The sequence below is a fragment of the Fulmarus glacialis genome, unplaced genomic scaffold (assembly GCF_000690835.1).
Source record: "Fulmarus glacialis isolate BGI_N327 unplaced genomic scaffold, ASM69083v1 scaffold37893, whole genome shotgun sequence".
Lineage (NCBI taxonomy): Eukaryota > Metazoa > Chordata > Aves > Procellariiformes > Procellariidae > Fulmarus > Fulmarus glacialis.
The window spans coordinates 1-12,733 of record NW_009202975.1 but is presented as its reverse complement, the minus strand read 5'-3'; the positions used below and the strand labels follow the sequence as shown (position 1 = coordinate 12,733).

The 12,733-nt window shown below is 43.4% G+C and overlaps 1 protein-coding gene across 1 annotated transcript in view; it reads right to left on the bottom strand.

The window, feature by feature from the left end:
• TMEM171 (transmembrane protein 171) overlaps nucleotides 1-6,837 on the bottom strand; it is a 7,369-nt gene extending 532 nt beyond the window's left edge. The window contains exons 1-2 of the mRNA XM_009574487.1: nucleotides 6,176-6,837; nucleotides 4,314-4,455 (exon numbers count right to left, since the gene is read on the bottom strand). Coding sequence (XP_009572782.1) covers nucleotides 4,314-4,455; nucleotides 6,176-6,806 — 773 coding nt within the window. The 5' untranslated portion in view covers nucleotides 6,807-6,837. The remainder of the gene's footprint in view (nucleotides 1-4,313; nucleotides 4,456-6,175) is intronic.
• Between the last annotated feature and the right edge of the window lie 5,896 nt (nucleotides 6,838-12,733).

Sequence of the window (12,733 nt, the reverse complement as noted above, 5' to 3'; positions counted from 1 at the left end):
TCCGATCCTCAGCTCCTAATGTATCTTCCCTTTTACGGTCTACCACATACACACTGTCCCCTTCCCCTATGAAAGACAGTTACTAGACTTAGAATTGCATTGCAAAAATCACAAACCTTAGCCATTTGAGATCTTACAGGAAAGGCAACTTGAAACTTTCATTAAGCTTTCTCCTCAGCTCCTAATGTATCTTCCCTTTTACGGTCTACCACATACACACTGTCCCCTTCCCCTATGAAAGACAGTTACTAGACTTAGAATTGCATTGCAAAAATCACAAACCTTAGCCATTTGAGATCTTACAGGAAAGGCAACTTGAAACTTTCATTAAGCTTTCCAGCAACCTGTGACAGACATATGCTCAGAGCTGGAGAAACAGAAGCAACTGGACACGACCAGACTGCTAAGTTCCCAGCGACAGTCAAGGAGCGGCCAAGTATTCATTGCCCTGCTCTGACCATCATAACTGGATCCCAATTGGTTGCACCCGCATGGTTCTGGTACCCTGCTCATCTTACCCTGGAACTGGCCCTCAGCACATTGCTTCAGCTGCTTCCCAAGGAAAGGGAAGAAGAACTCGTTCCTTACGACTTGCTCCCAGAGCTGACTCTTGCCTTTTTGCATACATCTGTACCCCCACCAATACTGCGTGAGAAGCAGGAATACAGAACATGGTCACCTCATCTTCAGTGGTGTTACTGGTGTGTGAGGGTGTGTGTTGAAAGGACAGAAGAGAACATACTACAAGAGAAATGCTGAAGTGCTATATGACAGATTGCAGGAAAAAAACAACCACTTCTGGGATCAGACCACAACTCAGCTTCCTACAAGCTCTCTCATCCAGCACAGCCTCCACCACAGCACTTGCTGACAGAACATAGAGCAATGGACTGAGAAGGCAAATCACATTTGCCTAGTAACCACCCATGTATGAAATGGGTATTCCCTTCCCCCCCTTCACTATGTCAGGGGGAACGAGGCCACTGCTTCTCCTCCGTGAAAGGGCTTGGGAACCAATTTGCACGAGTCAAGATGCCCTGGCTGCTACCAAGTGCTGCGCCATGGGAGAGCATGATCGACTGATATACCCAGAGGTGGTATCAATTCACAGGGTCTCTGGGAGGACCCTGGGGAGCACGGAAGGGCAAAAGCTGGAGCACCCCCAGCCACAGAACACCAAAGCAGAAGGTCAGGGTTTCTGCATCCAAGGTTGAGGTGTTTTGTCTGCTCCACTAGAAACTGCCCGAACAAGCTGGGCTACAAGCTGCCTCTTTGTGTACATATGCTCACAAGACAGAGAAGGCAATCAATGATTAAGTTGATGGAATCACACACAAAGTTCAGAGCACCTGAGCTGGACATTCTGGGTGGAGACAGTTGATCCAGTTGCAGGGGATTTTGTAGGAGAATGGGTAAAGGAAGGAGGGGTCACCTGGTACGTGCACCAGCAGGGAAAGCCCACAGGAAGTCTGAGGAACTAGCTTTTTTGCCATTCCCCCACCACCCTTTTTTTCCTTTTTCCGCGCAGGGTGTGCTGCTTGCATTCTTTCACACCCTTTGATAATGCACACATTTTACCAAGCAAGTGGGCAGGCAGCCCACATCTGAACTCAGGGCCTAAAATTATAGGGTAGAGAGGACTTGTGGCCCTCAGTTTTGTGCATTGTACTTTTATGGACAGGTGGTACAAGAGTCACTCTGTCTCTCAGCTGCTTGTAAGGCTACAGCAGAACACAGCTTTCATGTATGTTCTCGTATTTCTCCCATCCACTCCAGCCTGGTCTTCTAAATGTATTTAAACTGAAATGTTTTTTGAGGGTGTCCTTGGACCATATTTGAATTGGCTGTCTCAGGGCTACTAGAAGTCCAGGTTCACACTCCGGGCAAGTCATTCCTCCACACACATCCATTTGCTTTGTATGTACATCTGGGATGTCCATGCCAGAACTACAGTGTATGCTGGAGCTGTAGCACAGACAGGCTCAGTGTGGTGTCTAGCTCCAGGACTAGCTGCAGCTGGTATGAAACACCTTCCAGCTGTGGATGCCTTCACCCAGCCCAATAAGAACACAGAGACTTCATGTAAACTCCTTCTTTCAGCAGCAGGAGTTTATTTTCTCTCCTACTTGCTCTAGGTGTCCCTCGATTGCAGTAGTATAGCTCTGAGAGCTGATGTATTTCCCTTGCAAGCTGAGAACAGAGAGAGACTTTTATACTTAACAAAATACAATGTTTCTTCACACAACAATTTGTGCCTGGTCATGAGAGTCACTGCTCTCTGGAAAGCACTTTTGCTTGATCAACCCTGACATCTTCTCATCCCCACATCCACCCTTGTCATCCTGAATTGACAGGTGTTTAAGGCACTGAGTAATCAACAGATTCTCATCAGCTTTGTACAGAAAGTACTCTCTCTGAAACAATTCAAGTGGAAAAACAGCAGACTGAATGAATTATGTGTGTTTCTAGGGTTTATTAGGCATTGAATCCCTCAGCACAAGTCATCAACCTCAAGCTGGACCTCAGTCAGTGGGAACCAAACACTGAGTGTGTCTCTTCCTTAGGTGGTATCTACATGATCATCTTTTTGTTTAGGGGCCAGTCCCACTGTGCACTAGAATGTTGCACAGTAGCAAGGAAGAATGAGTAGGTTTTTTGATAGAGAGGTGTTTATTCTACATTAGAAAAAAAAGATTTTGAGGAAAGGCAGAAGGACAGTCTGGCTTGTGATAACAGCAACAGGAGGAGGCATCTGCTGTCTCCAACGAAGATGGGGAGAAAATGTTTGGAGAAGGGCGCTACAAAATGGAAGACAATATGAGTTGTTGTTGATGGTGATTGACTAGAGAACAGAGTGCCTTGCACAGTGGGGCTGAGCCTCAAGAATCCACCAGGTATACTTCAAAGGATGACTAAAAAACCACAGACATGGCTGCACAGAGTGTGGTAACAAGAATAAGCACCATTGCTAACACAAGTATCCTCCTCCTGTGGCATTTAGCTCTTTGGGCAGGAAGAGGGTTTGTGCTTGCTTGCTTCAAAGGGAAGATTAGCACTAGAGTTTTGAAAAAGTACCGACATCAGGCACACAGCTGGTACAGCTGGTCATGGAATGCACTGCCTCATATGAGCGGAGAAGTCTGGAGTATAGTGGAAAGCTATTAAAGCAATGGCCCAACAACTACCACGATTGGACACAGTCAGGCAGGCTGGGGCTCTTGCTGCAGTGATGGTGCTTGGGATGCTGCAGGTACCGTTTTGTAATCTAAAGTCATCCAATGAAAAAGTCCCACACTACCAACTGACTGACAGATCAAAACCAAGCTGACATAGGACCTTCCAAAAGTTAATGATGCAAAATTGACTTGGCTTTAAGGGCCTGAAAATAACTTGGGGTCTCCAGGCATGTGGCATCTAGCTCTCCTGGCCAGATCTAGTTCTGGCTCCTACTATGTGGCCCTTGCAGTGACCTCTTTCACCCTGAAGTGAATAGCCCACTGGTGGTAACCCACAGGGGACAAATAACCCCGCCAGTTCTTGTGGTGCAGACAACTCTTCAGTCAGTCTGCAGCTCTTGCTCCCTGAGCTCAGTGGTGGCAGCATGTAGCAAATCAGCTGTACCCAGTGTATGGAAGAGTGGCTACATGCGTAAGGTACAACATCTTGAGATGAAGTTGACATTGCAACCTCCCTTTTAAGCTCCTTGGAGCCTCCTGCTCTTCTCCCAGCAATATCAAGGCATCCTTTTATCTCAACACACTGCCACAATATGAACAAGGTAGACCAGCACCTTGGATTTCCTCAAGGTAGTGAGATAAGGGTCACAGGGAGAACAGAACACACCGAAGTAGCATTCCCAGGGTCACAGGGCCTGTGGATAGGCGTCATGAAGGGCTCGCTGCATTGGTTCTACAGAGGTTTCCTAAAATCTGGCAGTGCGGATATCATGCCACTGGGGCACTGCTGTCAGGGGCACCTTCTCCTGGACAATCTGTGGAAGAAATCTAATCTAAGTATATTTAAATAAGGCCACTGATTTAAGACTTCGTTTTCACTTCAGAAGTTCTCTTCAGTCATAATAAACTGGTAAGAATTTAACCCTCATGAAGGACATGCTGTGGTTTGCAATTCCCCTTTTATACTAGGATATTTTAATGCCATTTCAAGTAAGGTATCTGAAGTAAGTTGAGTGATGCACTAGAAAACTTCGTAGTGCCTAGTAGAGAGCTGATTCACTGTGATTATTGAAGAACACGGTCTTGGATACCTTGAGAAACACCTCACATTTCCAAAGCAGAAGAAAACAGTCTTACCCACTGCTGAAGATAGAGTGGTATGGTGGAGGATTTTCACTTCTAGGCAAACCACTTGACATAAGACAACGTGTCATGGCTGGTGACAGAGGGTCAGCAAAATAAGGAGGTGGTGGAGGTGGGAATACCATTACAGCATCACCTAGGAAAAAAAACACCAATTACTATCTCTGAAAAATTGAGCACCACTGTTTATTCTAACTGTACCCTAGAATATTTCCTGTCTTTGAAATTACCGTATTTTACTTGTCTACCTTTTAAGATAAAGTGCAATGATCCCACATCCAGAACTATTATATTCTGGGCTGTTAAAGTACATTGGAGGTACGTTCAAAACCAAAATTATCCCAAAATAAAGATGCAGCATACTCATAAACGGAAGATTTCATTTGGAAAATACAGCTAGGGGACAGGGAGTGTTCCATCTAGCTAAGAGACATAAACCTCTTCACTGTTGGCTGTCTGCAGAAACTGGAAGTGCAAAGCATACAGTTACTGTTGGCTCACTTTAAGGGTAGGCAAGTACCTCCTCACATATCTAAAATAGTTCAAGTTTCTCCACATCTACTGCAGCATTATAACAAAAGTATGCAAGTCATTAATAGTTCTGATGACTGATTTTGTGTGCCTTGACAGTTTCCCTACTAAATTACTCATAGCTGAAGGCACACTACTAACAGTACCACGACGCTATTGATGCATAATTCACTATTAAGTGTACTGTGCAGCATATCTGCCAATTTCAACTTTGTAATTGAGGAGTTTCAAATTTTTTTTTTTTTTAAAAAAAACAGAAAGTTCCTATCAGTCACTGAGTTTGCATAATTTATTTAAACATTCACAGCTGCCTGGCACCTTTCTTCCTTTGTAAGTTGTGTGCAGGGATAGGTCAGGGAGCATCAAAAATGTTGAATGAGGTGGGGGTGTTTTCTAGCTGATTCACCACTGTTCTAGAATGTCACTATGCCAACCAGACTTCAACCTTTCAGTTTTACTTTTCCTGATGGAAGTATAAAAGGAATCCACTAATTTTGCTTTCTTGTCTTTAAAGACAATCTGAATTCCTTTCTATGACCCTTTGATTTATCCCAGTGGCTGGAAAACTGACTTTAAACCCTCATGTTTTCTGAGGGTCCCCGCGTTACAGGTCTGTACATTGGTTTGACAGGCAGAAGGAAAAAAGTTTTGCATAATGGATTTCAAGTCCAGTCAGTCAGATGGCAGTCAAGCAATATTATGATTGACTCATTAATCCTTTCCGAGAGCTAGAAAGTTATCAGAATTATCTATGCATAGAATGTATTCATGGGGTATTAAAAGCAGTGCTATGTGCAGGGGAGCATTCCCTGCTAATATATCACATTTACTCAAATACTGTGCAATTAACAGAAGCATCTTGCAATTACACTTCTGACTGATGGAAGATGTGGCCATGATTAAAAAAAATACAATACACTGCTTATGAGTCAGATTCTCCTGTTTGAGAGGTCGGAGCTCAAGGCTCAGATAAATCTTAAATATAGTCACAGAAGTCATTAGACTTGTGATTTGCAGCGTCAGCTACACCCTTTGGGAAAGGAAGTGGGATTGGACTCATTTATGTCAGATTACATGGCTTCTTTTGCACAGACAGTCAGACCTTTCTTTTTATGCCAAAGGAGAGGTTTTGTCTTTGAGAGAAAGGTAACTGAACTGACATACAGAAAACATACAAGACAAAACAACATTTTTCTGTTTTGGCTGGTTTGACATGCCAGAACTGACATGCTTAGAGCTCAAATAAGTCATACTCACAGGTAAATCAGTAGTGGGAAAAAACCCTACTAACTCTCAAATGTAAAGTTGACAGATTATTTACGCACCTACTGTAACCTGAAAAGATTCAGGGCTCTGAGGATGTTCTTCACTTTCGCAAGATTCTTGGTTGAGATTTAAGTTTTGTTTCTTTTTAACATGAGCTATCACGAAGAAACACAACCCAGTGAGTACAATCAAAGGTCCCATGATTTGAAGTGACAGGAATCCACAGCCCTGGAGGTCCACATCAGAACTGCCAGTGTGGTTGAGCTGTATGCTGTGCCAGCTGGGGCTGCAGCCAGGAACCCAAATGCCCAGGATGCTAATTAGCATTCCACTAGTTAAAAACAGGAATCCAAATATGAGAAACTGGGCAAACTGACAGCTCCCGCGACAAAAAACAAGGCTGTACACCTGCTCATTTTGCAATTGTCTTTGTCTTATATACAGCCTGGCCCTTGATCGTGCCAGTAAAACACAAACCAGTCCAGTCACAGCCAGCACGGGCCCAGTGGCCTTAAGGAGCCCGTTACAGTCACTGAAGGTTCCAGATGGGCATGACTGGAGAATAAAGACTGAAAGCAGAAATCCAGCGCAGAGCAACACAGCTCCAAAAACAAAAAGGAAAAAGATAAGTTTCCCATGTTGTCCATTATTTCCTTCACCTCCTGGTGCAGGAACAGCCACTGGATACATTACAACAGAATCTCCTCAAGCAGATGAGTTGGGGTTTTTTTGTGGGTTTTTTTTTTTCCTGTTAGCATTAAGTGGCAGAAAACTACAGTAGATCTGCGAACATGAAAATACACAAATCAAAAGAAGAAAAAAAAACAGTGGGACTAGCTACATTATAATATTTACTCCTGCATTTGCTAATCAGCCTATATTGTATACTCTCAGCGTATTTTCTGGTTTGTAGTACCTCCATTATTCACTAAAGGGCCTAATCAAGTTTGCTGCCATTGAATGCCGATGAAAAGACAGAACTTGCTTTACAGTTAGACTGAAAACAATTGTAATTGCTGTTGCACAGCTAAATGAATTGTTTCTTTAGATATACAGACTTATGATTAAGGGGACATTATTTTCAAAGGCTGAATCTTGGGAACAAGGACAGGCTAGCTTTCCCCTTGAAAACAGAAAGCTAGGGGAAATTTCTGTAGTGAATGGCAGGAAGTGACAGCTCCTGAGGGAAAGAACCTCAATGCAAATGAGTATTGATGACTACCAGACATTTTACCAAGTAAGTCTTCTAATACATACCTTTTCAAAGCATATAAATCTTGCTTTTCCTTTCGCAGGCAATAAAGACTTTTCTGTTTCTCTCCTTAAATCAGCTTCCTGTCCTATACAGCTGCAAGAGCAAGTACACAGAAGATTTTCGGTTCCATTCTGAAAACACAAAACAAATGAACAAAAAAAAGAAAATAAAAAAGCCGTACTAACAACTGTGTACTTCAAGTCTCACTGATTTCGTAGTTAGAGTCGGTAAGCATACTGCTCCCACACTTCCTTTCCACTTCCCCTACTCCTGAATCCTTTGTCTGTGCTCCAAGAAAGCTTTAAAAAGAAATATAACAAAGGTGGCTCCCAGAAGGCTTCTGAGCCCACAGGAGTCTAGATTCAGAAGTAAATAGAAGAAAACAGAAACTAGTGCCAACACAGAGGCCAGTAACAGTCCATATGATAGTATGGATGACAAACCTCCTAGATGTGGACAAACTGGGGCAGGGAAAGCCTGACGGAAAGTTAGGACAGAGTACCATTTGGTGAGCTCTATTAAAAAAAAAAAATTCTGCCATTACCCACAAGGAAGTTTGTGCTTCCCTGACACTCTGGCTGACAGGGGTCAGATGGACATCTGTACTCCATACCATGGTGACTAGCAATCTCAGTCCAAGTGGCTACCATCCATCAAAAGTCAACCTGAAGCCTGGAATTTCAGACTATGGAAAATAACAAGTCTGGATGGACCACAAGAAAGCTGTCCCCTACTAAGTGTAGGAGGTACTTAAGTGTGCCCATACCGCAGTGTTTTTAACACTGCCCCCTTCCCCTCATCAGCAGTCTCCCATGACAGCCAACTTTATCTACAACTTGCATATGTCAGAAAGGATATACAGGGACTGGAGGAGTTTGTCACAGATGGAAGCAAAGAATCGGCTTAGTTACTGCTATTTGTTAGGTAACCTTCAGCCTTTCCTCTACCAGCTTACACTGCTCTGCTACTAATTCAGATGACTAGAAGCGAAAAGTCAAGTTAGATTGACTCTTCCTTACATATGCCTCAACAACAGATATGCCACAAGAAAAACAAAGTATTATGTGATTTCTGGAAGCAAAATGTTGAACGTGTGTCAGCCACAACAAGCTTCACGTCATCCCCCCAGTAACTACAGTGCCCCACTGGGATGAAAACAAAACACAGCCATAAAACCCACTAGTCACTCAAATACTTAATTACCTGTGTGCAGTGCAAGGCAATCTATCCAGTCAGTTTACTTAACCACTTGTAAGAGTAGGACCCAATTAAAGAATTGGCTGAGCAGATACACAAATGATGAATTTATTAGATGTTTTACTGCTAAACATCAAACCAGAGCCCCAGCACCATGGGAGAAGGCAGAGAGCAGCATGCAGGTAAAAGGCACAAAAAGCATGAGACTCGACAGGCAAGGAAACAGGCTGCACCACACAGCAAGAAGGCCACCGCAGGAAGCAACGAAGTCTCCCAGCTGGCTATCTTGAATCGCAAAACTGAGGGACCTCTCTTAATGCACCCTATTACTGTGGTCAGTTAATTTGTAGACTATGTCCGCCAAGTGGTTCTTCACTGTTCCGAATGCAGTCTACCCCTCTACTAAGACTGGTTTGAAAAACTGCTAACCGAGGCTCCTTTGGTAGAAGTAGTTTTTTACACTCTGGGAAAAAAATGGTTATAAAGAGCACTAAAGACAGGACAATATCTTATGAAAAAGAAATTAAAGAAATTCAAACTGAAATTTCAAACTGAAGACCTTTAGCCAAGCATACTCTCAATACTGCATGAGTTTGAGCCAGTTTGAAGGCTCTATTTCTGAGCAAAGAAACTGGATTAGGTTGGTCACTCCTCCTTCCTCAATTTCACTGGTCTTTCATAAGTTAATAAAATCGTTTCTCATAACTGCATATGCTCCTTCATGTCTAGAAATTTTCCCCATTTTCATAATTGATCTGAGGTGGCTCAGATTTACTGACTTACCAACAAATGCAGAGAACTGAGTAAAGCGCCTCTGAAATACAAAAAAAAAAAAAACCCCAGCAAAGCCCAGTTTCAGACATAACTGTCTTAAGATATTTTTCTGCCGAGGTACATTAACCATTATAACAGCAATACACTATAATTAGACAGAACTCTGAATCCTTTCTTCACAGTTCCCTCTAGGGAAGAAAACATGGAAATAAGTGCAAGTAAATTAGGACAAAAGGAAATAATGGAAGGGGGAAAAAAATTTGATTGTTTAGCCCTTAAAAAGAAAAATCTAGAGATTTGTTCTCATTGCTTCAACACAGTGCCTGCTTCTCTTCCACCAATCTTGTTATGAGATTAAGTTAAAACACACATTAGAAATTAAGCATGTGCATGTTTTCTTAATTCTTTCAGGCCACAAAAGAAGGAACATTCAGAACTGTCTGTTGTGGCTTTGAAGATGAAAGCCACAGATTTTATGCTGAAAAATCCAAGGGAGGACTAATTTTCATTTACGCTACCACCAAATTTTAATAAAAAACCCAATGCAAGATCAAGATTTCTTGTGTTTCAAGAAGAAGTATTTTAAAAAAGAAGCAAACCTCATACTGACCATGTGCTTGAAATTCTTCCGTTAGATCTGATATCTCCACAGGCATATTGACATAAGGGAATTTTCCATTCATATTGACCCCGAGTTTGAGAGCAGACATGGAAATACCAGGTCAGAAACTGCTAGAACAAAATCCAGTAGTGTGGAGGCAGTTAAGTATGACGGAAGAGGGAACTGGAAACATAACTTGTAAAGGAAGTCTGGTTATGAGCTTAACTTAAACTTACCCTTTTGTAAGTCTGGCCCATGCCAGGTATAGAGAACAGGAAATAACATCACAATTTCTTGTCATTTTTCTGTGTAACCCTTGTAATACAACTTTCACATTATGGACAACTCCAAGGATTTTAAAGTACAAGTTTTAATGATGGGACTTTCTGCTTTCTGTTTGAACCTTCAGAGTTCATATTTTCCAAGATTTCCACTGCAAACATCAGGACTATAAATTTACTCCCCCCTACTCATTCGAAATTTGATATCCTCATGCAGTCATATGAATTCAGGAACTGAGGATTACAAGAAAAAAGCACTGGAAGAATTAAAACACTGCTGTCCCTCTGCTTTGGTTTCATGAAGCAGGCCCCATTCCCGCTCTTTCGCTTGGAACCCAAATCATTTCATGCGGAAGGATCAGGTCTAGTCTGTGTTGGTATTTCAAGAATTACAATACCCTGTCAGTTGTAGCCCACAATGGAAACCCTATTAGAAGTCAGAAATCAACCTTTTCAAGAGTTTTCCATTTAAATGCTTTCACCCATACTTCCAATTTTTAAACTGCTACTGGGAAGCTGCCACTGCCATGCGGTGTTTTGTTTGGGTTTTTTTTTTCCATTTCTTTTTTCTTCCCAGGTTTCAAATTAAACTATCACTCCAGACAGGACAAGCCCTCTCAACTTCATTCAGTTTAACTTCCACGTCAAAACATGAATGGCTTGCCACTTCCTCTTATTCCCTATATCTAATTACCTCCTCATTTCACATCTATGCCATTTTCTGTTCTTTATCATACCACAGTCTCCCCCCTGGATTGCACTCTTAACTTGACATTCAGCAGAAGCACCCATCCATGAGCACAGCTGGTTAAACTAAAGTAAAGTGGAGTTTGCTACCTTCATCCCCACACTCTTCCCTCCCCATGGTGTTTTTAATCACTAATATGAAGAGCTAGGGGGAAATGCCCAACAAGATGTACTTTCAGTTTTCTACTTTCAAGCAACATTAAAACTACAAGCACTAACAAGCTTTGAGATGCCAAATACATCCAGTTTGACCTCTTGTGTATGCAGTCTCTAGTTAGTGCCTGACAGTGCTCTCATATCACGGAACATACAACTCTGGTATCCCAGGAGAGGGATTTCCAAGATTTAGATGCTGCGTGAAAAGACCCCTAAGCAGGGAGCAGATGTCACAGAAAGAAACTCTGCCCACATGGGCTGACAAAATGATTTGTCAGCTAACAGCATAAGAAGAGTAACGCCATGCTGTTATTTACGACTATTGCAGGTGGGGCAGGAGACAATGTCTGGAGAAGTGCTGGAAAGCAGCTGCAGTAGGAATGTCCAGAAAGTGGACAGTCTCCAGACACATGTGCACCAGGGATCCTTCTCACCACAAACCGGCAGAGTCAGGGATTCTGACCTGTGCCAGACAGAACTGCGCCCCGTGAAGAAGCTGCCAACTACTATCCCTGTGGGCTACAAGAGAAAAACAGCTAGAGTAAAAGCTGGTCCACAAATGTTTCCCACTCACTTGGGCAGGGAAGAGAGTCTTGATGCCACAGTTGGATGTGAGGACTCCAAAAGAGAGTCTGGACAAAGAGAGGAGATTGCAAAGCAAAGTTTGGTAATCCATTGGTTGGATGCTATGCAGGCAACTAGGACAGCACCTAAATTCAATAGCGGGCTCTGAAGGGTGCCATGCATGTCAGTGGGATGCTTTTTACACGACACACTGGTGGCACATAAGAGCTGGGACAAAGCAGCTCCTATTTTCTGGAGTACCTGCAGGGAGACTGGGGAGAAGGTAGATGGACACAGTTAAAGCTGACTTTCTTCAAACAGGTGACACAAGACAGAGTAATTTATGTACCTCAAAGAGGCAAAAAGCACAGACAAAGAGACTTACAAATCTTTAAGAGGGTGCAACTGTGACCATCAGGAAGATGCAGGACGCCAAAAGCTGCCCAAAGCCTTTTTGTCCCAGTTTCTTGAGGTTGGTGGGGGCATTAAACCACAACCAACTCATGGACAAGCAGTTAAGCTCTACTCCATCTGGGAAAAGCAGCATCCCATGGCATACCCCTCCTCACGCACCAGCCTGTCACGCATGCTCTCTTGTAAGTCACTAAGTCTTCTAAGCCACACTAAAGTCTTCAACAGGACAGACCATGCCCCGAAAGCACAGCTCCCATGCATCATGCTCAAGCGAGAAGCTGGGCAGGGCAGCCTGTCCACCACCTCCCTGTGAGGGAGCTGCACCTGGCCCGCACAGGGCCAGCCCATCACCCCAGTGAGAGCCTCCTCGCCAGTGCCTTCCCAGCCATATACCACCAGCAGCAACTGGAGCATTTTATGTCATTAGAATAATCTGTAGAGGCCCCTTCTGCGACATCCTGTCCTCTCACTGGGATGGCGTAAAGGTCACTGTGGGGAAGCAGTGTGGGGAGCAGTGAGCTCTCCAGGGAGGAGATAAAGTGGCTTTTCTCACCCCAGGGCATTTACGCTCTGGATAAGTGACACGCAGGGACACAGCCCCAGCCTCCATCCTTGAGGGAAGTGAAAA